Source organism: Hemiscyllium ocellatum, chromosome 13, assembly GCF_020745735.1.
Source record: "Hemiscyllium ocellatum isolate sHemOce1 chromosome 13, sHemOce1.pat.X.cur, whole genome shotgun sequence".
Classification (NCBI taxonomy): domain Eukaryota; kingdom Metazoa; phylum Chordata; class Chondrichthyes; order Orectolobiformes; family Hemiscylliidae; genus Hemiscyllium; species Hemiscyllium ocellatum.
Window position 1 is genome coordinate 39206813 of NC_083413.1, and position 22941 is coordinate 39229753.

The 22941-nt window shown below is 36.9% G+C and overlaps 1 protein-coding gene across 2 annotated transcripts in view; it reads left to right on the forward strand.

Moving 5' to 3' along the window:
- Positions 1–17737, forward strand: part of LOC132821868 (arf-GAP with coiled-coil, ANK repeat and PH domain-containing protein 2-like) — a 164717-nt gene extending 146980 nt beyond the window's left edge. For both annotated transcript variants that reach the window (XM_060834772.1, XM_060834773.1), the window contains 6 exons: positions 503–598; positions 927–1135; positions 1724–1833; positions 4702–4812; positions 6155–6213; positions 16009–17737. In XM_060834772.1, coding sequence (XP_060690755.1) covers positions 503–598; positions 927–1135; positions 1724–1833; positions 4702–4812; positions 6155–6213; positions 16009–16109 — 686 coding nt within the window. In that variant the 3' untranslated portion in view covers positions 16110–17737. The remainder of the gene's footprint in view (positions 1–502; positions 599–926; positions 1136–1723; positions 1834–4701; positions 4813–6154; positions 6214–16008) is intronic.
- The last annotated feature ends 5204 nt before the right edge of the window (positions 17738–22941 follow it).

Here is a 22941-nt window from a genome sequence, read left to right on the forward strand (position 1 = left end):
GTAAAGCGAACTTGAAGACCAAATGTCTTGCTCTTTCCCCTATTTTGCAGGTTTCCAGCTACTTAGTGTCTATGCCTTGCCTTTTTTTATGTGGTATAAATTGTTGATTGTTCATTTAAAATTTGGCATTCTTCCATTTATAGATCCCCATGGAACACAGCAATATGTAATCAAATTAAGATTATTAAGTTTAGTAACATTCAGAATACAGTTTTTATGTTCTGTTCAGATTGTGTGTTTGTAACACAAGTTTGCTAATTTGATTTTGGATTTTGTAAGATTTTAAAGCCGCCTGTCTGAGGGATAGAATGAAATAATTCCTTTGTTATAAGTGTTTTAATCCCAAATCTGACTTGGAGCTTGATGCCAAACATTTTGCAATTTTTGTTCAGATAGTATATTAATTATAATTCATAGAAACCTTAATATATCAAGTAAAACTAGAAGAGTTATTATTGGTTTGACGTAGTCCATCTTCTTTAACTTCTTTGTTTCTTTAAAGGAGTAAAAAATTCAGACAGTGGTGTACCATTTAGCTCTGAGGGCAGCAAGGATATAGTAATGTCCGCAACTTCCAATAACATCTTAGCTGAACCAGGTTGGTACCATTTGGCCAAGGTCAATTGCACTAGCATAAATTAACAATGCATTTAGATGCATGTCCATCTTGTGTTATCCTACACTTCACATATGTATTCATCTATCTTTTATGTAGTTGGTACTTAATTCATTCTACCGAGAGTTTCGATTCATTGAATTTGCAATCTATCTCTAACCTAAGTATCTTGAGTAGAATCAAAGGAATGTGTTCACCATTAAATATTAATAGAATATAATGCCACTAGCTTAAATGCTAAGTATTTGCAGTGGTATAACTTCTGATCACTGTCACTGAAGGATACACTGAAGTTTGTTTGCTTCTTTAGAAATTTTGGAAGCATCTAATGTGGAGGGAGGTGGAAGGAATTCATCTGTCTTTGAAGAGACAATTATTTCTCCTGGATTGCAATTGTATAGAGCTGCTTATGTTCGAAGTCTTCCTGATATGGCAGAAGCATTAGCCCATGGAGCTGAAGTAAACTGGGTTCATGCTGAAGATAATAAAGCAACTCCTCTTATTCAGGCTGTGTTGGGGGTAAGTTGACTCTTGGCTTTCCCATTTCTTGCAGTCCTGTATTATCTATTTATAGACAGTGTTTACTGAGTCCCAAAGTTGAAGATTGGTTATCAGCATCCCCTGATGGATTACATTTATTAAGGCAGATTACACACTGTTATCTTCCTCTGAAGTTATCCTAATTAGTTTTGAACAATAATATTCAAATATTATTATCAAAAAGATATTTTTGTGTGTGCCTGAATTTTCAGTATGGTCCAAGTCAATGGCATGCCTTCATAATTATATCACAAAATAGGAGCTTTATAATAGATTCAACCTGAGGCATGCTTTAGGCAAATTTCACTGGTGTCTGTTATCATTAAAGCTAAAGATGAGATTGAAATGTAGAATTTTAGTAATTTTTTTTTCCTTTGTTCATTTACTCTACTGACTTTTTAAGCTTTTTCTTCAATCCCTTTTATTTCCCCTCGTCCACAGGTCTGTCCTCCTTTTATTCCTTTCACCTAGATGTGTTTTTATTTTCTGCTACTGTTTATTTATTAGTTGTTTAATTCACATTTATTTGTATGTAAGTTTGGATCTTGAAGTTATCTCTTACCGCAGGGCTCTTTGGTTGCCTGTGAATTTCTGCTACAGAACGGAGCAGATGTGAACCACAGAGACTGTCATGGCAGAGGACCACTTCATCATGCCACCATCTTGGGTCATACTGGGTAACAAACTTGTTTACCTTCACTAATGTGCAAATACATTTACTCCTTTCTTTATGCCTTCTATAATGGGATAAGCCAATGGATGTTTTAAGGCCCAAAGACATTTTGTTTCCTGAGAATGCCTGAGTGGGTTGTTGTATACTTGTGGCAGAAACCCACTGGCCAAATCTGTAAATCTATGGGTTACCAGATAACTCTTATCACTATTGAAAATTTAATAGGTCAGCCTGCCATTCTTTTCCAGAAGGACATTACCATTGAACTGGGTGAAATATCACATACAATTTGAGTTCAATTGGAAATTATTTCAGATCGTTCACGCAAATGAGTGAATGTTAAAGAGTGTAGCAATGAATTCTTGGCCTTCCATTGTTCATAAGCTTAATAGTAACAAGAAGGTGGTACTTGTGCAATATTAAAATCTTCTTTAATATCAAGGCAAGTTCTCCAAATAAATGGGATCAGTTAATATCACTGGTTTAAGCATTGCTTTATTGGTGGGAAAGATTATCCATGCAGGCAGGAACCTTGGTGAAGGGAGTCCTTTTTAAATGGTTCTCAAGTGCCTCATGTTACAAGCTGGGACTGGTATTTAGAAGGAGATTCACCAAACTCACCTGGTAGCACCAAAACTGCAATGTCAAATAAAATTTTGCAGTACGTACAATATGTTATGTGGGATGGCCTGTTAATCTATTAAACTTGCTGTGGAATGCAAGGCTAGAAGGAATGGAGATAAAATTTAGAGGGAGTTCATCTTTGAAGTTCTGTTGAGTTAAAACAAATTGTTACAATAATTAATAATTGCCTGAAGTGAATTCAAAGAGATCTGACTTTTGAGAGAAAAAGAGAAAATGCTAGAGAACTCAGCAGTTTTGGTAGCCTTTGTGGAGAGGGAAGGAGTTTTTATTTTAAGTCTGATTTGGCTGTTGTCCAGAACAAATTTTTGCGAGGTGTTATTAATTCAGACTAACACTGTATACAAATGTAAGTTTAACACAGGTGGTGATGTATGACATGTGAATGAGGGGCCAGTTTGAGTTTTCGATGTATCCAGGGTGACAAGTTTTCACTCTGTGATCATTGATTCTTTTACACAAGATCTCTGTGCTTTAGTATTTTGTGACTCTTGTTCTTAGTAGTGGAAGTTGTGATGCTGAAAGGTGCTGTGAAAGTTTAGAGTTGCTGCAGTCTATCCTGTGCATAGCACATATAGCCAGTCTGTTGATGGTAGAGGAAGGATATGTTCAATCCAATTATCAATTGGATTACTTTATCCTAGATATTGTGGACATTCTAGATTGCACATGGCCACAACTCTTGGAGTGAGAATATGTATGGGGATGAAGCATGAGACTGTGCCCAGCCTTGGCTCTGCTCTTTCAGTTATGTTAATATGACCAGTCCTGTTATACTTGTGGCCAGTGGTGAACTCTCCTACTCTTCATGATATTTGTGGTGGGTGAGTTGATAAAATCTATTTCTGTTGAAGATCAGATGGTTAAACTTATTTTTTGGAGGCGATCTGTGCCAGAGTTTATTTTGCGCAAATGTTACTTATTATTTGTTAGCCCTGTTTTGGTGTTGTCCAGGGAACAGTAGGCTGTGAACTTGGGCTACTTTATAGCAAAATAGTGAGTAGATCTGAACAGTGTAAAATCGTCTGCACACAGACCCAACTCCGAGAAACTCCTATAATGATATTCTGGGGCTATGATGATTGGCTTTCAGTTCAAGGTAATACTTTCTGTTCAATGATGGCACCAGCAATTGAAAGATTTTTCTTTGATATTAGTTGACCTTTGCTTTCCTAAGGCTTGTTGGTGCTGTTATCATTCAGAAGCTGTATTGATGCCTTTTGGTTATAGAAGTTGGGAACTCCTTGGTGTTTCTCTAGGACATATTACTAGTTATACTTTGCTAAGTTTAAAACATGTTCATTTAATCCAACTTTTTAAAAAAAATCTATTTGCTGTCTTCTATCCAGCTAAATAATTTCCTTTAAGATTTGAATACTGACCTGGGCTGTGCTGACTTTGTCATGTTGAGTGCTTCATAATGTTATCCTTTACAGTTGCTAACAATTTATAAGTTACTTTCTCCTTTCTTTTGAACAGGAATGTTACACTCATCCCCTATGCTTCTTTGATTATTTTAAAAACTTTTCTTTAGAAAATGGTCACAGGTAAACGCTCTTTTAAAATATGACAGTATCTCAGATGGAAGGAAAGACAAACTGCAAAGGGGTGAACAAAATTACATTTGCTTAAAAGATTTGAAATGTTTCAGGGTGTGTAAGCGTTTCAGAATATTTATCTTTGGTAAGCGGGTTTGGTAGAGTTGATAATTCTGAGCCTCTCAATATTCTCTCCTGCAAGAAAAATAAAAATCTGAAATTGAAATATTGTCTCTGTAATGGTGACCATGAGAGTACTGTTGATAGCTGTTTACAAACCTATCTGATTCACTATTGTCCTTTTTTAAGAAAGGAAATCTGCCATCTTTACCTGTCGTTGCCTAGATGTGACTTCAGCAATGTGGTTGATTTGTAACTGCCCTTTGGAGTAGTCAAACAGACCACTTTGTTTAAGGCCATGTAGGAATTAGCAACCAACACCGACCTTGCCAGTGGCACCAACTTTCCCAAAAAGGGACTTGTCATCTGCCATGACCCGCCAAAATAGGACTGCCAGAATAGTTTGCCATTATGTGTCTGTGTTGTGTGTCTTGTACTGCTTTTGAGTTGGAAATGTTTGAACAATAAATTGTATTATTTCATTATGAATTTGCCTTCAACATCTTCTGTTTTGAGAATCGGGTATCTTCAATTTGCAACAAAACAATGATACCTTGCTTCTTTACCTTTAGGCAGGTGTGTTTGTTCTTGAAACGGGGAGCTGATCAAGGTGCATTAGATGAAGAAATGAAGGACCCACTTGCCATTGCAATAGAAGCTGCAAATGCTGATATAGTTACGTTGTACGTATCATTATTTTTATCATTAGTTTTCATGTGATTTACATTTATGGCTGTTTTGGAAATTGGAACTTGAGGTAGACAATTCAAACTCTTCAGCCTTCCATCTTTCATTTAAGATTGTGTCCTCACTCCATTTACCTACCTTAGCTCAATGTCTCTTGATATCTATGATGAGCAAATAACAATTAACTTTCAAATGAAACCAGTTAACTGAGTTACCTTAACTTTTTTATTTTGTTTTTTATTTGCAAATGGTGAGTTTGGATGCAAACCCCAAGCTTTCAGTTGAAGACAATAGCCTGTACTTTAACCTAACTGCCTTGCATTGAGATTACATTTTCTAAAGGAGTTTTTCATGCACTGCTTTATTGTGTCTGGTACTTCATAGAGACATTTTCAAAGTCTAGATGCACTCATTGAGAAGCAAGACCATTCTCAACTCTTCTTAATTAATTTGGGATGCCATTTCACAAAGATACAGGGGCAGCTCTGCAAAACCTCATCTTTTAAGATTAGTCAGCTGTCACTTTTCTTTTGTTGCAATTCTCATGCAGATGTTCCACTTTATTTCTGAATACTTCTGTTCTTGTCAGCCAACATTCTATTGCTTTGCAATTGGGAATTATATTTGTCTGTGACTGTCCTGGTTAGAGTTTTTTGATTTCCTCAAAATGGTTGTGCCTCACTTATTTGCTGCCATGCTGCTAAATACCCAGGAGTACAGTTCACACATCATAGATTTATTGTATACTGAATCTTCCATGCTTCCCAAGCAGAATTTCCTGTTCTCTCTTGTTTGACACGTTTTAGTGTTTATGAAACCTGAAAAATGAATTGAATGAATTTGCCATCTGCTGGAACAAGTTTGAAGTCACATCAAGAAAACATTTCAGCTATTATATCTAAGTTTCTTGCTTAATTTGAAATAAGGTGACCGTCACAATCTCAGTCTCCCCTAGTCTCAATGTGCCTCTTTCTAATGTCCTAGTAATAATTTGTTACATAAGTTTTAATAGTTCTCTATTGCTCATCATTTGCAGTTTTATTATTGCAAGTCAAAGATGTGACATTGTAATATAGAATTTAGTGTTCTATATAATAGGTCATAAATTGAATTGATCATGCCGACAATGGATTATTGCTGATCATATTATTCGTCTAAAAATAGTTCCGTGCCATGTAATTTGGAGTGAGTGAGTGTGTGCACGCACCTGCGGTGTATGACCAATTGAATGTACACTTATTGTTGCCAAATAAGGTTATTTTACATTTTCTACACGTTGATTTGGTCTCATCATGCTATCATTTTTCTTTGTAAATTATTATACTTCTGTTTTCTTAGGTTGCGTCTGGCAAAGATGAATGACGAGATGCGAGAATCTGAAGGTCTTGGACAGTCAGGTCAATATTCCAATAACAGTCATACAGAGATGCAATATAAAAAATGCATGCAAGAATTTATTAGTTTACAGCTACAAGATTCTTGATCTTCCTCAAATAATGGATTATCTAAAAGTCTACTGTCAGGGGCTGGGGTGAGGGATGGCAGTCTCATGACTTTGTCATGTGGTTGGTGATGCCATATTTACATTAATGATACTTGCCCATTTGGAGGACCAATATTGCAACCAGCCAAATTCCAAGAAAGAGTATTTTACAATCAAACAAAGCAGGCACCAAAGTTATTTGGCAATGGAAAACAATACGCCTCAAATTTTAAAACATGCAGTATTTTAGTTGCATTTTCTGTACACCTTGAATGTTTAGTACAAGTTAATGGTATTTCGGTATTGAAATTAAAATAATGTTTATTGGAATGACTAGAGGTTTCTCCTTAGTTTTCTGTTTCCACACTGCAGCTCCCAAGTTCCTGAGAACTGCATTGTCTGTTCAAATGGATACTGACAGTCTTCTGATACCTCACCGTTGTTTCTGTGTTAATCTGCGTAGGAAGTGGCTTACAGCCAGTTCTAATTCTGTCCTTGCCTGATGCCCATGAACTTGCATTATCCAAGAGGAGTCCTCAGGGTACCATGTTCGGTGGCTTCATCATTGATCTTCCCACCAAAATGTCAAAGGTGGGAATGATCACTGATATTTGCACAATTTTTAACACTATTCCCAAATCCTCAGTTATTGAAATCGATTGTCTCCACGACCTGGACAGTGTTCAGGCTTAGGCTAATAAGTAGCAAGCAACACAAGTGCAAGGATTGACCATTTCTAACAAGAAAGTCACCAATCATCAACCACAGCAAACCCCCCCCCCCCCCCCCCCCCCCCCCCCCCATCCAACTCCCTCGACATCCACTGGCATTACCATCGCTGAATCCTCTACTGTCAACACGCTGGGGGCTAGTATTAACCGGAAACTGGTCTGGAATTGACCATCTAAGTACTGTAACTACAAAACAAAGTCAGATGCTAGGAATTCTGCTGTAACTCACCACCTGCCTGTTCAAAGCCGATTCACCATCTATAAAGGCATAAGTCAGGAGTGTGATGGAATGCTTGCCATCTGCCTGGCCAAAGGGTGGCACGGTAGGTTAGTGGTTAGCACTGCTGCCTCACAGCACCAGGGACTCTGGTTTGATTCCAGCCTTGGGTGATTGTCTGTCTGTCTGGAGTTTGTACGTCCTCTCCGTGCCTGTGTGCATTTCCTCCCACAGTCCAAGAATGTACGTGACCATAGTAAATTATCCATAGTGTCCAAAGATGTGTAGGCTTAGGTGGAATAGCCATGGTAAATGTGGCTTTCTGGGCATAGGGTGGGGGTCTGGGTGGAATGTGGTGTGGACTCTGGGCCAAATGTAGGGATTCCATAATTCTGTGAAAGGCACCTCAAAAGACTTGCAGTGTTTAAGGACAAAGCAGCCTGCTCAGTTCGTATTCCATCAAAAACCTTCAGCATTCACTGCCTCCACCATCATAGCATGGTGGCAACAGTGCATAACATCTGAGATGCACTGCAACAGTGCAAGTATCCTTAGATTGACTGCACTTTCCAAACCCATGACTCTTAGTGTCTAGAAGGACAAGGACAGTGAAATGTGTATGCCTCCATGTTGTACACTGCTTTGACTTGGAATTGTATCACTGTTTCTTCACTGTAGCTGGATTAAAATCCTGGAATTTCATTCCTACAAACATTTAGATGCACATGCACCACATGGACTGCAGCAGTTCAAAAAGGTAGCTCGTTACTATCTTCTCGAGAATAATTAGGTGCTGGCCACAGTGACACACTCATTTCCTAATTGTTGGTTGTTTAGTGTAGTTGAGGACAGGAAAAAGTTGTCTGTTTTAGCTCAGGCTATTAGAAGGTAATATTAGCACTTTCCAAACTCAATCTAGATTGAGGGTCAAAACTGAGTCTTCTGATTTGAAGTTTTTAGTATCACATTTAAGTGGCTGACCATCAGAAATGCAACAATCTCCTTTTGTTTTCCCCATTATGTACATTTTTTTCATTGCACTTTGCCTCAGTAGATATTCCTTAATTGGAAAAGCATTATTTTTTGATGGTTATTCCCTCAAAGTATTTTGCTGAAATATCATGGCTGAAAGTCACTGGGAAGAATTCATGGTCTAAATTAATCACAATACATAAATAAAACATGTGACAGCACTATCTTCCTGGTTTGCTATGGATTAATTATTTGCCAAATCAAAGACATTGATCCTTGTTTTGAAATTTGAATGTCAGTGTTTGTTTTTAAATTCTATTCCTATAAAGAAATGCATTTAAATGGAAAGTATTGTAACTTCAATATGTTTAACTCTAGTGTCACTTTCATTTGTCAGGAGTGAACAGTGAGATGTGAACATTTTAAATATTACAAATGATGTTTTAATTTCATTGAAAAAATTTTTTAAAAAAGTAATTAGTTTAGCCTCTGAATATTAGCAAGCTTTTATGAGAACATTTCATATTTGTATTTTTTTCTTTTGGCCATTTAAAATTTATATAATATTCTTTGGATTCAAATTTAACCTAGATGTACAAGATTAGGTACAGGAATGACGTTTTTAGATTTATTTGGCAACATCCATAACAATGGGGAATTTTCAAAGTGGGAAATCATTGTGTAAAGTGAAAGTTAAGTGAACAGTTATGTTGGGAAGTAATTAGAAAATACTTATGATTAATTGAGATCCCAGAACTTGCAGTGACAGTTCTATAGCTGTATATTGTATTGTGTTGATAGTTTAAAAACTTTGTATGAAAATTGATTCAAAGTTCTGTAGTCTACTAGTAATAGACCACAAGGTAAATAGTTATGCACTGTTCGAAGAAAGCCATATGCTGCATTCAAATTAGCTTTTATAACTGGCTTTTCATTGTCAGTCACAAAGACAAATTGGTGCTAGCAAATGCATCTCATTGTTTTGTTCCTGCTTTTATTCTCATCTGTCCTGATGTCATTTTGAATGTAAATTTTGTGCCTTTTTGTGTTCTTGATCTGGATGGTACTGGCAGCATTATTGTAGGTATATACTTTCTGCACTTTAAATTGAGCATTATTGTAAAAAGAACTGCAGTTACATATGGCAGATTTAACATATTTATGTCAAGCTGAAGACTTGAGATTGTTGCCTAGTAAATGTTAAATATGCTTTTTTGAAAGAAATAGCTTAACAGCCTCCATCAATACTCCAGTTAAATCAGATTCTTGCAGTCGCACTAATTCTTAGATAGTAGTCATTTCCTCAATGTATTTCCTATTATTTATAACATGACTATGTTACCCTCACTGAAGATTTCCAATTATTTATGTGGATTGCAAGCACACTAAACTACCAAATTGCCTTCAAGAATTGGTGTGCAGGCTGATTTTTATTTTCAAATAAGCTTTAATTTCAGTTATGTTTTTTGTCATTTTTCTTAACACGTGCAGAGAATTCTTGCAGATTGATCAACTGTTCCTTATACTGAATGGTATGGGTTGAGAACTTCCCTGGATCAGCTTGATCTGGAGAGTTTGACAAAGTTGGCAAATATTTAAAACCACAATAGCTGCAAATTTGCATTTGCCAACTATGCAAATTTGAATGTAAGGTTTAAAATCTACACGAGGGAGTAAAGTTTAATGCCCTGAGGTCCAAATGGACTAAAAAAAAGTTCAAACCTTTTGTAGATTTGTTTTTAAGTGTAAGCAAAAAATTGATGTATAAATGGATAATTATACTTTTGCTTCTCGCAGGATCAAACCTGGATCTGATTGTGTAGAAACATAATGCAGAATCTATACATTCCTGTTTAAAAGCAAAACATGTAATTTGTTCTCATCTTAGCACTAAACCAGCAATCTAGGGTGATCGGTAGGACTTGTTGTCAGTAAATCTTAGTATTGTGCATATCTGTTGATTTGAACCATTGCTTAGAAGATTAACTTCTGATAGACTTGTCTACTTTGAAACAATTAAAGCACACCCGAATAAGGGTACTGTTGCAGTTTACACTTTTAGATGGGAAAATTAATTACAATTCTGACATAATTGGAAACAAACTGAAATATGAAACTTACATTACTCTGCTTCTAAGTGCTTATATTTACATATCTTTAATTTTTGCTCTACTGTAAATATCTAACCATTTCAATAAATTATGCTTTCAATTTAATTTTTTTGATTTTTGAAAATAATCAGATAGTTTTGTTACTTTAATATGTTCGAAACCTAAAACTTTAATTGAATTACATCAATAAATAGTAAATCCTGACTTAATTTTCAGAAACACATCTTACAACTATATCCTTAATTGAATCAGATTTCCCCATTAAGAATCAATGTAAAAGGTGTGGTTGGGCTCTTCCTCGTCCAAATAAAATTAAAACCTTAGATCCTTTAAGTTGCAATTATTTACATTATTAAATTTCTATATTGCTTAATTAAAAACTTTTTAACAGAAATAAACAATACATAAGAAACACAGTAAATTTCTACTTGCAATATCTCCAGCTCACTTAGATCCTGCTCACCAGACATCCTGATCTTTGACCCTGTTGGATTCTCTGGACTTTCTCACCAACCCTTCCAATTTGTATTCTCTTCTGGTCCCTAACTTGCCTTTTTGCTGCTGACCCTCCATCTTGCATTCTCTTCCATTCCTTGACTTGCCTTGCCAATTTTTGCATTCATTAGAGCTCCTGCTCACCCACTGTCCTGCTCATCACTTTCTTCTTCTGAACAGTTGCTGTGACCAAAGCCTCAGAAGATGACCATCCCAGAGAAGAAATTTTGACTTTCAGGAGCTCATCCTTTTGAATGGGTTTGTTGTCTGCTTCACCCGCTTTTGATTAACAGTCTTCCTTTCCACCTGCATCATCATGTGGGTGAAGGAGAAGTGTGATTCCTGTGCTCACTAATTTTTCTGCAGTAGACAGATCAGGCCACATTCCATTATCCCAAGTATATGCAAACCATTGTTGCATAAACTTTATCATTGTTGGGATCAAGGAATTATTAGGAGATTTTTGATTTAAGGGAGGATGGTAAAGCTAATCACAAACCATCTTGAAGAGAACTTACCACCTGCAACTCAAAGCTGTTACTCTTGACTTGTGCCACTCCCGTCCAGAACCTTTGTTCACAGTCAGTGTTCACAAGAGGTAATTGAGTGGGAGAATCCAAGAGTTGGATGTTTGGCAAGAGGAAGGAACATTGGGAGACCATAACCAACAGGATCAAAAATAGACCATTTGGCGCCTTGAGTCTGCTCTACCATTCTTCTCGTCCACCTTCCCGTGTTTCCCATATAACCCTTAAATCCCTACTGACTAAGAATCTATTTATCTCAGCCCTAAACATACACAAGAATTCTGCCCCAAGACATTTCTGCCACATGTCTTGTGGCCAAGACATTTGACCCTCTGAGAGAAGAAATTTTCCTCCTCATCTCAGTCTTAAATTGGCGCCTTTTTATTCTCAGACTGTGCCTTCTGAACCTATGTTGTCTCATAAGGAGAAACATCCCATCTCATTCTTCTAAATTCCTGTGCGTAGAGTCCCAACCTGTTTGGTCTTTGCTTATAAGACAATTCCTTCATACCAGGGATAATGCTGGAGAACCTTAAAACTGCCTTCAATGAAGTGATATATTTCCTTAAATGAGGGGATCAAAACAGTTCACAGGACTCTAGATTGATCTTACCAGCACCTTGTACAGTTGCAGTAAGACCTCCCTACTCTGATATTCCAACCCCCTTGAAATAAGGGCCAACATTCCATTATCCTTGCTGATTACCTGCATAGAGAGGGAAAGATAACTAATCTGGCCCCATTTACTGACCAACACTTAAGTGAAGCGACATAAAACTGAAGTGACATAAAAATGTTAAATGGGATCTTACTGTATGACAGTGATAATTAAACTCCATTTAATTGATTAGTAACATATAATATATACATTCAAATTGAGTAAACAGTAGCCATGAAAAATGCTTTTATTTTGTTTAGGCTTGTTAGAAATGGTTTGTTGGTTTGTTTGTTTGTTATCCTATTTGAACGTTTTTTTTGCTCACCTCCTTCAGTCGTCTTGACTATTTCCCAATACAACATGTACCATTTGTAAAGACAGATGTTCCCAGACCCTTTACAATGCTTTTGGAAGATGTCCTTCATGTAATTTATTATATTTGTATTGGAAGAGTCATAGTTCATTTTGTTCTACAGGATTGCAGTATTCTTTTACTGTTGTTTGTCTACAACTACAGATAAGATTCAGAATTTAGCTGTTAAGTGAATTATGATTGCACAAACACAAAAATCAGACTTTAATGCTGTGTTGATCTGTCAAGTGACCAATTAAAAACCAAGATATATTGTTTGCATGACAGCCTCCCTTTATTCCTGTGTATGCAATCTTACAGATCTTCTGGCTACACACCCAATGTCTCAGCTGTACACTTTGTGCTTAAAGACATTCAGTTAATACCAATCATCTGTTTAAGCATAACCCATGTAATTGATTTGACTTCAACATCAAATGCCAGTGAGTAACTCATTTCCTTAGTGGAAGTGAAGAACCAAAGAGAGAGAATATGTCCTGGTTCAGTATTTTTGTAGCTTGATGAATGATTCAGAGGAGAATTAGTGGAGATCTATCAGTTAGGTAATGATGGATGCATAGCCTACAAATGGGGAGAGAAGGAAAATATTACAACATAGAGCATTACAGCGCAATACAGGCCCTTCGGCCCTCGATGTTGCGCCAACCAGTCATACTAATCTGAAGCCCATCTAACCTACACTATTCCATGTACGTCCATATGTTTGTCCAATGACGACTTAAATGTACTTAAAGTTGGTGAATCTACTACCGTTGCAGGCAAAGCATTCCATACCCTTACTACTCCCTAAGTGAAGTGATTACCTCTGACATCTGTCCTATATCTATTACCCCTCAATTTAAAGCTATGCCCCCTCTTGCTCGCTGTCACCATACTTGGAAAAAGGCTCTCCCTGTCCACCCTCTCTAACCCTTGATTATCTTATATGTTTCTATTAAGTCCACCTCTCAACCTTCTTCTCTCCAATGAAAACAGTCTCTTTCCTCGTAAGACCTTCCCTCCATACCAGGCAACATCCTAGTAAATCTCCTCTGCACCCTTTCCAAAGCTTCCACATCCTTCTTATAATACAGTGACAAGAACTGTACAAAATACTGCAAGTGCGGCCGCACCAGAGTTTTGTACAGCTGTAACATAACCTCATGGTTCCCGAACTCGATCTCTCTATTAAGGTTAAGCATCAATGTATTTACCAATTTGCTTCAGTCATCCTTTAAGACCCTGTTATGAAGTTATAGTTGACAGCCAAAAGATTTCAGTTTATTGTAAACTTCTTCCCTCCTCCCTACCTAAAATATTCTATGATAGATTTTCTAATCAAATAAGGTTTTAGACAGGAGAGTGGACTGTTCAGTTAGTTTTGAATTCAAGAAGTAAAAATGGAATTAAGAGTCTAATGATGATCATGAATCCATTGCCATTTGTCAGAAAAAAACATTTGGTTCACTCATATCCTTTAGGGAGGGAAATTGCCATCTTTACCTGGTCTGGCTTACATGTGACTCCAGATCCACAGCAATGTAGTTGAATCTTAACTGGGCAATTAGGAATGGGCAATGCATGCTGGCCTAGCCATCAATGCCCTCATCCAATTTGAATGCATTTTCTATTGGGTTTGAGTTTCAATTAGAACGTAAATCTCCCAAAGTTGCAAGCATCTTGATTTGTCTTAAATGTGGAATTAGTGGTGAAATGAAGAATTTCAATGTTTTAAAGCAAGTGTTTAGAGGTTGAAGCTGTCATCTTAGTCTTTCTCAATGAGCTGTTTCTTGATTCTTGCACTTTTAATTTCTGTTCTTGCTGCTCTGAGGTTCATGCAGGTATGGTTGTTATTACCTTGTGTGATGTATACATTTTTTTCATTCAGTATTATAAGGTATTTACTGATTATGCCAGAGATGTTTATACAGCTTTGTTTTTTATATTAGGTGGAAACAGTGGTGTAGTAATCAAGAACCCAAGGCTAACTGTCTGGGTATATTGGTTCAAATCTCATCATGGTAGATGGTGAAATTTGAGTTCTATAAAACTCTGGAATAAAGGTGACCATGTAACTATTGTATGTTGTAATAAAAAGCCCATCTGGTTCACCAATATCCTTTAGGGAAGGAAATTTGCCATCCTTACCTGGTCTGGCCTACATGCAACGTGAGACCTACAGCTTGACACTTGCCTTCCGAGCAATTAAGGATGAACAATAATGCTCCAGTAATGCTCAATTGCATGAACAAATAAAATATGTATTTTACATATAGGCTTGTTTTATGCTGCTCTTGAGTATTTTTGTCTCATGTTTTTTTGAATTCCCCACAAGTTAATTACTGTATGTACTTGAGAGATGGCAAATTATGCTTAAACATTTTTTTCTAGTACTAGCTAATGGGGTTGAAAAATGATCTTGTCCTTTCAGACTTTTTAAAGACTTTTGACATTTCTCAGCATCATATGTATGCTTCTATATCTTCCTTTTGATGTTGGTATGGTATTTTATGGAATGTAATGAATTAGTGCTGGATGATTTTGCACACTGCTAAGTAGCATGCTACATCTTTAAATCAAACAACATGTTATCAACTTGAATAAAGCATGGGCTATCAGGTATATAATTGTAGTACACAGATTTGGACACTGATTCAATTGGGAGTAAGTCAGTTGAGGTTAAAGTGTTGAGAGAAAGCAAAATCTTTTCGAAGAAATATAAAAGCGAAGTGTTTAGACAAAAGGACAGATGTCATCATTTTATGTTGGAGCAAGTAGGAGAGAAGCTACATGACATTGGTTCCATAAGTAAACTACATAGGACAAATTAATTATATAAAATAGAGCATTTGACCATGTTGAATGATGTGAAAATTCAAGAATTGTGAACCCCTCAAGCACAGTCATAGGGGATGTTATTAGTTTCATCACGGCTATCTTGTGCCTTTGAGTGGCGCAGGAGCCAGATGAAAGAATCTAGAACAGTGGCAGTTATGTGGAAAGACTGAAACAACTATGGTTACTTCCCTTATATCAAAAAAGGTTAAGAAAATGTTTATAAATGCTTGAAATTATTAGCAGTTTCAATAGAGTAAAGAAGGACTAATTGTTAATGATAGCAAGTCAATTAATAACTGAAATAAAGATTTAAGATAATGGAAGAACCATAGGGACAATAAGCTTTTTGTTTTAAGCAGCAAACTGCTTTAGTCTGGAATGCAGTATCTGAGTTGGTGTTGAAGCAGTTCGATCATAATTTTCAAAAGGGAATTGGATACCTGGTACTTTAAAAAGTAAGAAAGAAGGGCTATGATTGGGAAGTGGAACTGATTGAGTGTTTTGAAGATCCGGCACATTGTGCACAAAGACTTTTTTGGTCAGAAATTCGGGTTAATACTGTAAAATACAAACATTCAGTAGATGTTCGGTATAAACTGACATAACTTGCATTTCATTTTAGAATTAGAATAGGAATGAAGAAGCAGATTTTGTAATCTTAAGTAAAAAATGTATTCTGGTTTTAATTCTGTATCTGCTAAAACATGATGTAAATGTTGGTTATGTAAATTAGAATAATACTTTTGAAATCAATACTTATTGTATCCAAATCTTCAGTCACTCAAAACTTAATTTTCTTTTGTTGCAGGTGATGCAACCTACCAGGATATTTTCCGAGACTTTTCCCACATGGCCTCTCATAACCCAGAAATATTAAATCGTTTCCAGCGGAGATCAGAGACTGATTAAGTTTTTTCACTTGACAGCTGCAATCATTCCTTCAGTGCAATCATCTTGAAGCATATTCATCAATTCATGTCATTATCCAAAGCAAAAATACATAGAAGATTTGAGTTTTAAATATAACCATTAAATATGAAGGAGCTTTTACTTGCAAGCAGGTGCAGTGATTTATTATACTCTGAAGTATGCTGTCTATGCAAACAACCAACCTTTGCACTTTTTATTATTATCTTTGAGTTGAAGCTAAAATCTTCTGAGGTGTTTCACCAGTGGGAGATGTGCAAATAGAATGGGTGTTCAAGTTGAACAGAACTTTTGAAATTTTTGTGTACCCAAATTATAGGAAGGATAATTCCATCTCTTTGCTCACCAGACAATTTTTAAAATCATTCTAAAGGTGTCTGCATTTGGTGATGGGTCAACTGCAGAGCAGTTGGGTACATCTCATAAAGGGAAAATACTGGTAACAAACGTGCTTTTAGCAACGGTAAACTCTTATTAGGACTGTACCCTTAAATTTATTTCTTTTTGCAGAGTGAATGTCACACATCTGTTTCAGGGGATATTTTCATATTTCCAAAAGCTTTGAATAGTCTTTATCTCCAGAAATTTTTTAATTGTAGCATTTTATATATCTTGATTTTAAATACTTTGTCTTCTGTCCACATTTGGCTATAATACACAGCTATTGATTTGGTGTACTGTGTATGTAACTTTAAGTCTATAAATTGTATTTACACCTCAAGATGCGTATTATGATAATTTGCTAAATGAGAATTGGGATTACTGGAGAACCAGCTGCATATTGCACCATTAAGTCAATTCAAATGTTAAATAGTAATAACTTCTAAGTTTATTTTTGGTTTGTTGTTTTTCGATGGAATGAAAATCTGTTGTCTTAATTGTATTACAATTGCTACATCTCTGGACAAACTTAAATGTTCCCTACTCATTTCCAATGGTCAAACCATTTTCAGTAGTTAGAATGCAGATATATTAACATTCCTGATTTTTTTTTTCTTTTACCAATGTTGAAAGAATCAGGTGACAGCAGCTTTTGAAATAAGTTTGCTATTTAATGGTGCTGCAATGGAAATAACAGCTGGTTTATTCAGAGTTCTTGTAAACGGCTATGAAGATTTCTTAAGTTTAAAATGAATCATTTGGAATGAGGACGCTTGGAAAACCACATCTTTAATCATTTTGTTAAAAGTTGTATCCCCATGTTGAAGTCATATACTGTGTGAATAGACATTCCAATGAAACTTCAGAATATGTTCAGACATGGAAAAACACAAACTTTTTTTAGTGGTGTAGTTTCTTGTTTTGGTGCTTGTTTTAGTACATTTTTACAAAAGAATTTATCATTAAAACTTTATTGAAGTATACTGAAAATAGACGAACTACATTATAAGCTTCAAAGCAGTCGAGCAATGTAACATGTACATTACTTATTTTAATCTTTGTAAGGCCAGTAAGCATCTGAAACTGCTTATTGATCAGTAGGAGGAGGGTTAGCGCATGGAATTATTGTGTATTTGGCACATAATTAGCCCTATTATACATTAAAACTGAACAATATTTCCGTATAGTTTTGAAACTGAAATAAACATTCATTTTAATTAGTTATGGAATTGCATCTGATAGTATATTTATTGTATATATCAACTTTTCTGTATTGAATATACTTGTTCACATTGTGGAATAACTATATAAAAAGTTCCTAAAAAGCTTGTACTATACATTCCATGAACAGTAAATATGCATTTAATATTTAAAATTGGAGTAAGTCTTTTGTCTTATGGAGATTTAATTATTTTTCATTGAGAAAAAGTTAGTGATGTAACTCACTGCTGGCTGTTTTAAACCTGAAAACAGGAGGCCAGCAATTAAAAATCGAGGGTAGGTAGGCAAGACTCTGAATATACATCACTCGCGATCCTTTAATTAGACAGGCCTATAAATGGGTGAAATAAGTGTTATACTTAAGTATGAAAATGGGTGTTTATAGTCAGTCAGGAAGTTCGGAACAGGAGTAGGCCATTCAGCCTCTTAAATCTGTTCCACTATTCATGGCTGATTTGTAGCCTAACTATATACTTGCCGTTGCCCCATATCCCTTAATATTCTGCTTACCAAAAATTTAGTATCTCTGATTTAAATTTAGCAATTGATCCAGCATCTGTGGTTTGTGGAAGAGTGTTCCGAACATCTCCTAACCTTTTGTGTATAGAAGTGCTTCCTAATGTCTCCTGAATGATCTGCCCTAATTCTCAGTCTATACCCCTTGTTCAAGAATTCCCAGTCAGTAGAAATAGCTTATCAATCCTGTCTTTTCCTATTAATATTTTCAAGACTTTGATCTGATCACACCTTAACCTTCTAAATTCTAGAGAAAACTGCCCCAATTTGTATAATCTCTCCTCATAACCCTGAAGTCCAGGTATAATTTTTATACACCCACATTTTAGTCCCTCCAAAGCTAATATATCCTTGCTCAGATTACTCCAAGTGGGGTCTAACCAGGTATAACTACAATACTTGTACATCCTAGTATTCCAGTGCTCCAGTTATAAACATCGTTTGTAGCTGATTGCATTGTTTTTTCAACGAGATATCACAGATTCAGTAATTCATGTGCCCTCTACATGGTATGGTTATTACATTTGCTCCAAGTGGAATTAATACTCTGATAGTTGTAAAACATAGAAAGTTGTACTTAAATGAGAGAAGACTTTAAAAGCCCAGGACCTTGGAATTATTTTGCTGTGCTCAGAAGGAACAGGAATGCTGAATGGAGTTGATGAATTTCATCTCCAAAATATCAGGGAAGTATTTTGTTTTAAAAAAAATTTGGTTGTTGTAAATAAATAATCCTGACGATATCCTTAAATGTCATTAAGGACTTTATTACTGCAAAACACTATCTATTGTTAGACTAAGGAAATTTGTGTTAATAATCTTAGTTGTGCCTGGCTTCCTTTCTTCAAAATGTTATTTATCATCCTTTGTCACATTTTACAAATTTTGAAATGGGACTGTCTCCTGTTAAGTTAGTTACAGGTTATGATCACTAGGTGGTGCTTTCTGAAAAAAAAATGCATCGTGTTAAAATTCTAATGTCCAAAGAGTTTAAATTCTTTCATCACCACAGTATTGAACTTTGTTACCTATGCTCTTTTTGGGATAGACCCTTAAGATCAACGATGACCTTCTTTCACTCTAGATATTGGGATGAGGTGACTGATGCTGGAACCCCAAGCCCTGCCACAGCAGATGGTATTTGGTGAAGTGGGGAAGTGTGTTGCTTTGCACACTATTTCTGCTGTTTGCACTTGTTCTCTATATGGGCCTATTAGAGGTGCTTGAAATGGTTGGCTCCATTCTAATGGTTCTTCTCTAAATTGGGTGGTCTTGTCACAAGTGGGTGAGTGCATTGCATTCTTTTGGGGAGGAGTTGAGGATATTGTTGAAGCATCTTCTCTGCCCTCCTGGTAATTGTTTGTTTTGATGAAGCCCTGAATAGAGAGATTTTTTGAAAATGTGCATTTGGATATGTGCTCACCCAACATAACTGACTGATTTTTAACTATTGCTACAGTACTAGGTATGTTGGCTGGAGAGAGACAGTGGACACTGATGTTACAGCACCTATCCTGCCTATTGATTTGTATGTTTGGCAGAGACATCACAGGCAATATTGCTCAAGGGATTTGAGATGTCTGTTGTACATTGTCCATATCTTTAATGCACACAGGGGGGCTAGTAACTCTGTTACCCTTTAGACCATGATCTTGGTGGCAGGGTTAAGGTGTTTGTTATCAAACAATCTGTTTCCCCAATAATCAAAGGCTGTGCTATAGAGACAAAGTTAAATTTCATTATTGGTGTCTGCCCTTGCTAAGCAGAAGTTCTCAAGTTATGTGAATTGATCCACATGACCCAGTGGCTTGCTGTGAATCTTGATAATTTGGAGGCAATATTGTGCAGTCAGTGCAGGTTGGTCAAAGTCCTTTGTGTTCCTTATGGCTAGCTCTAAGGCCCATTCTCTCCTACGCCTAAGTGAATTGATATTAGTTTGGAGCTTAACCTCTATAGTGTCATCTACATACTGCAGCTCAATAAGGGGTTGGAGTTGTCAAGTGTGTTAAGGAAGATGGAGGAGAGAGTCTGTGCGATGACAGACCCATGCTTGATGCCAGTTTGCACAATTTAATGTCTTTAATGCCTGCATTGAAGTTTTTACTGAATGGTGGAGAGCCTCCGCTTCTCCTCAAAACCCTAGGCTTATTTTTTTTTGCTTTTGTGTTAGACCACTTAGTTACCTGCAGGACTTGCCACCTTCACAATGTGCTGTGTGTACTTTATCTATCAGTGGCATTTATTAGTCAAATTAGTAGTTTGTTTCTTGGTTTCTAACAAAGTTAGTTTGTTTCAAGAAAAACATTTTAAAAATAATTGAGTAGGTTACATTAAGGATTTACTTGGATGTGTGCAGAAGGGAAAGAATGATTATACATCTGTTGTAGTTATTTTTTATACTTTGCCATGTTATTCATATCTAAGCTTTCCAATCTTAAAGCATTGATCGCTGAAGGACTGTATCACTGCTTCTAAATGAATAACGTTTAGCTCTATGTTGTTCCAAACTGCAGTTGCACCTTGCTCAATTTAGGTAGTTTTTGGGACTTCTGCTAAGTTTTCTGTCAGTGGTCTATCAGTGCATCAGTTTCAATACTGATTGTGCCTTTTGTTTAAAAATGAACTCTCATTACTGAAATGCTGCCAAGAACAGTTCAGGACATTGATGGGAGCCCAGGCACCATCTCCAAATTACTGATCTCTCTCGCTCGCGCGCTCTCTCCCTCTCTCTCTCTCTCCAATCTTACCCCTGTGTAGAACTCCAGGGAATATCCTAAACACCCCACCCCCTTCCAGGACAGCCAGACTGGACACCAACAGTAAGACTGCTGCAGCCTTTGGGGGCATGAGTCTCAAAATAGTATACATGCGTGTGCACACACACGGGGGTGAGTTTCAAAATAACACACACTTTTTACTGCAACATTTTGACATGTTCCACCTTTGATCTGTACAGGGCAAGTGTTGGAGAGATTATCTGGGGAAGGGGGTGGGCAGTGGTGTTAGTGTACACCCCTCTGTAGAACTCCAGGGAAAGGGTGGGGAGAGAGAGAGTGGGTGGTCAATCATTTGGAGACAGTGACTGGGCTCCATCGATGTCCAGTACTGTTCTTGGCAGCATTTCAATGAGCAGAGTTTATTTTTAATTACTGTAATCAAAAGACGCAATCAGTGTTGAAATACTACTTTGATGTAATGTTTATATTGGGAACTTTTCATATTGAAAATTTTCATCAAAATAAAAATGAAATCTATCAGATTAGATGTACATGTGATCATATCTGCAATTGACATTTTCTGTAAAGCTAATTTCTTCATATTAAAACACAGATCTGTCGCTCAAAATGCAAAGGCAAATAGTGTGATGAAGGTTAAGATTATGCTGTTTAATCTTCATTGACAATGGTGTGGGTGAGCTCTAATACTCCCAACAGTGTAGATCCTTAATTTTAACACTGGTGAGAAAAAGCAGAGGGTAAACTTACAACTAACATCAAGATGGACAACAACAATTCAAACATATAAAAAAGAGACCCCCAAACCCCTTAGAGAACAAGACTGGGGAAATAACTATAGGGAACCAGAAAATGGCAGAGGAGTGGAATAAATACTTTGAATACCAGTCTTCATGGCAGAAGACACAACGATATTCCAAAAATACTAAATCAAGGAGCAAAAATGGGAGATTTAAAAAAAAATCCATGGAATCCCTACACTGTGGAAACAGGCCATTTGGCCCAAAATATCCATACTGGCTCCCTGAAGAGCGTCCCACCCAGACTCACTCCCTACCCTATTCCTGTAACCCCCTCATTTCCCATGGCTAATTTACTTAATCTATACATCCACTGACACATCGTGGGCAATTCAGCATAGCCAATCCACCTAACTTGGAGAAAATGAGGACTGCAGATGCTGAAGAGTCGGAGTCGAAAAACGTGGTACTGGAAAAAGTAGAGCATTTCAGGCAGCATCCGGGGAGCAGGAGAGTCGATGTATTGGGGCATAAACCCTTCATCAGCAATGCCTGCACATCTGACTATGATTACTATCACTAGAGAAGTACTATTCACTATGCTAGCTTCATCTGAGTAAATAAAGTTCTTTCTGTCACAATGACTAGCCAAATGAAAAACTGAAGGAACATCTGCTGTAAAATAATTTTACTTCATGCAGAAATTTAACAAATGGGCTTCCCTCCACTGGAATGTCTAATGTATCATAATACATTATTAGATTTACAGTGTGGAAACAGGCCCTTCGGCCCAACAAGTCCACACCGACCCGCCGAAGCGAAACCCACCCATACCCCTACATTTACCCCTTACCTAACACTACGGGCAATTTAGCATGGCCAGTTCACCTAACCCGCACATCTTTGAAACTGTGGGAGAAAACCGGAGTACCCGGAGGAAACCCACGCTGACACGGGGAGAAAGTGCAAACTCCACACAGACAGTCGCCTGAGTTGGGAATTGAACCCGGGTCTCAGGCGCTGTGTGGCAGCAGTGCTAACCACCGTGCCGCCCACAAACCTTCCAAACCCTTGATCTCAAACCTTCCAGGCCCAATCATATGCAGTATATGATTGACTTTGAACAGTAATTAGGAGTGTGGGGAGATAATGGTAATTATTATTGGACTACTATGCCAAAGATCCAGGTTATGATTTGGGGATCCAGGTTTGAATGCTACA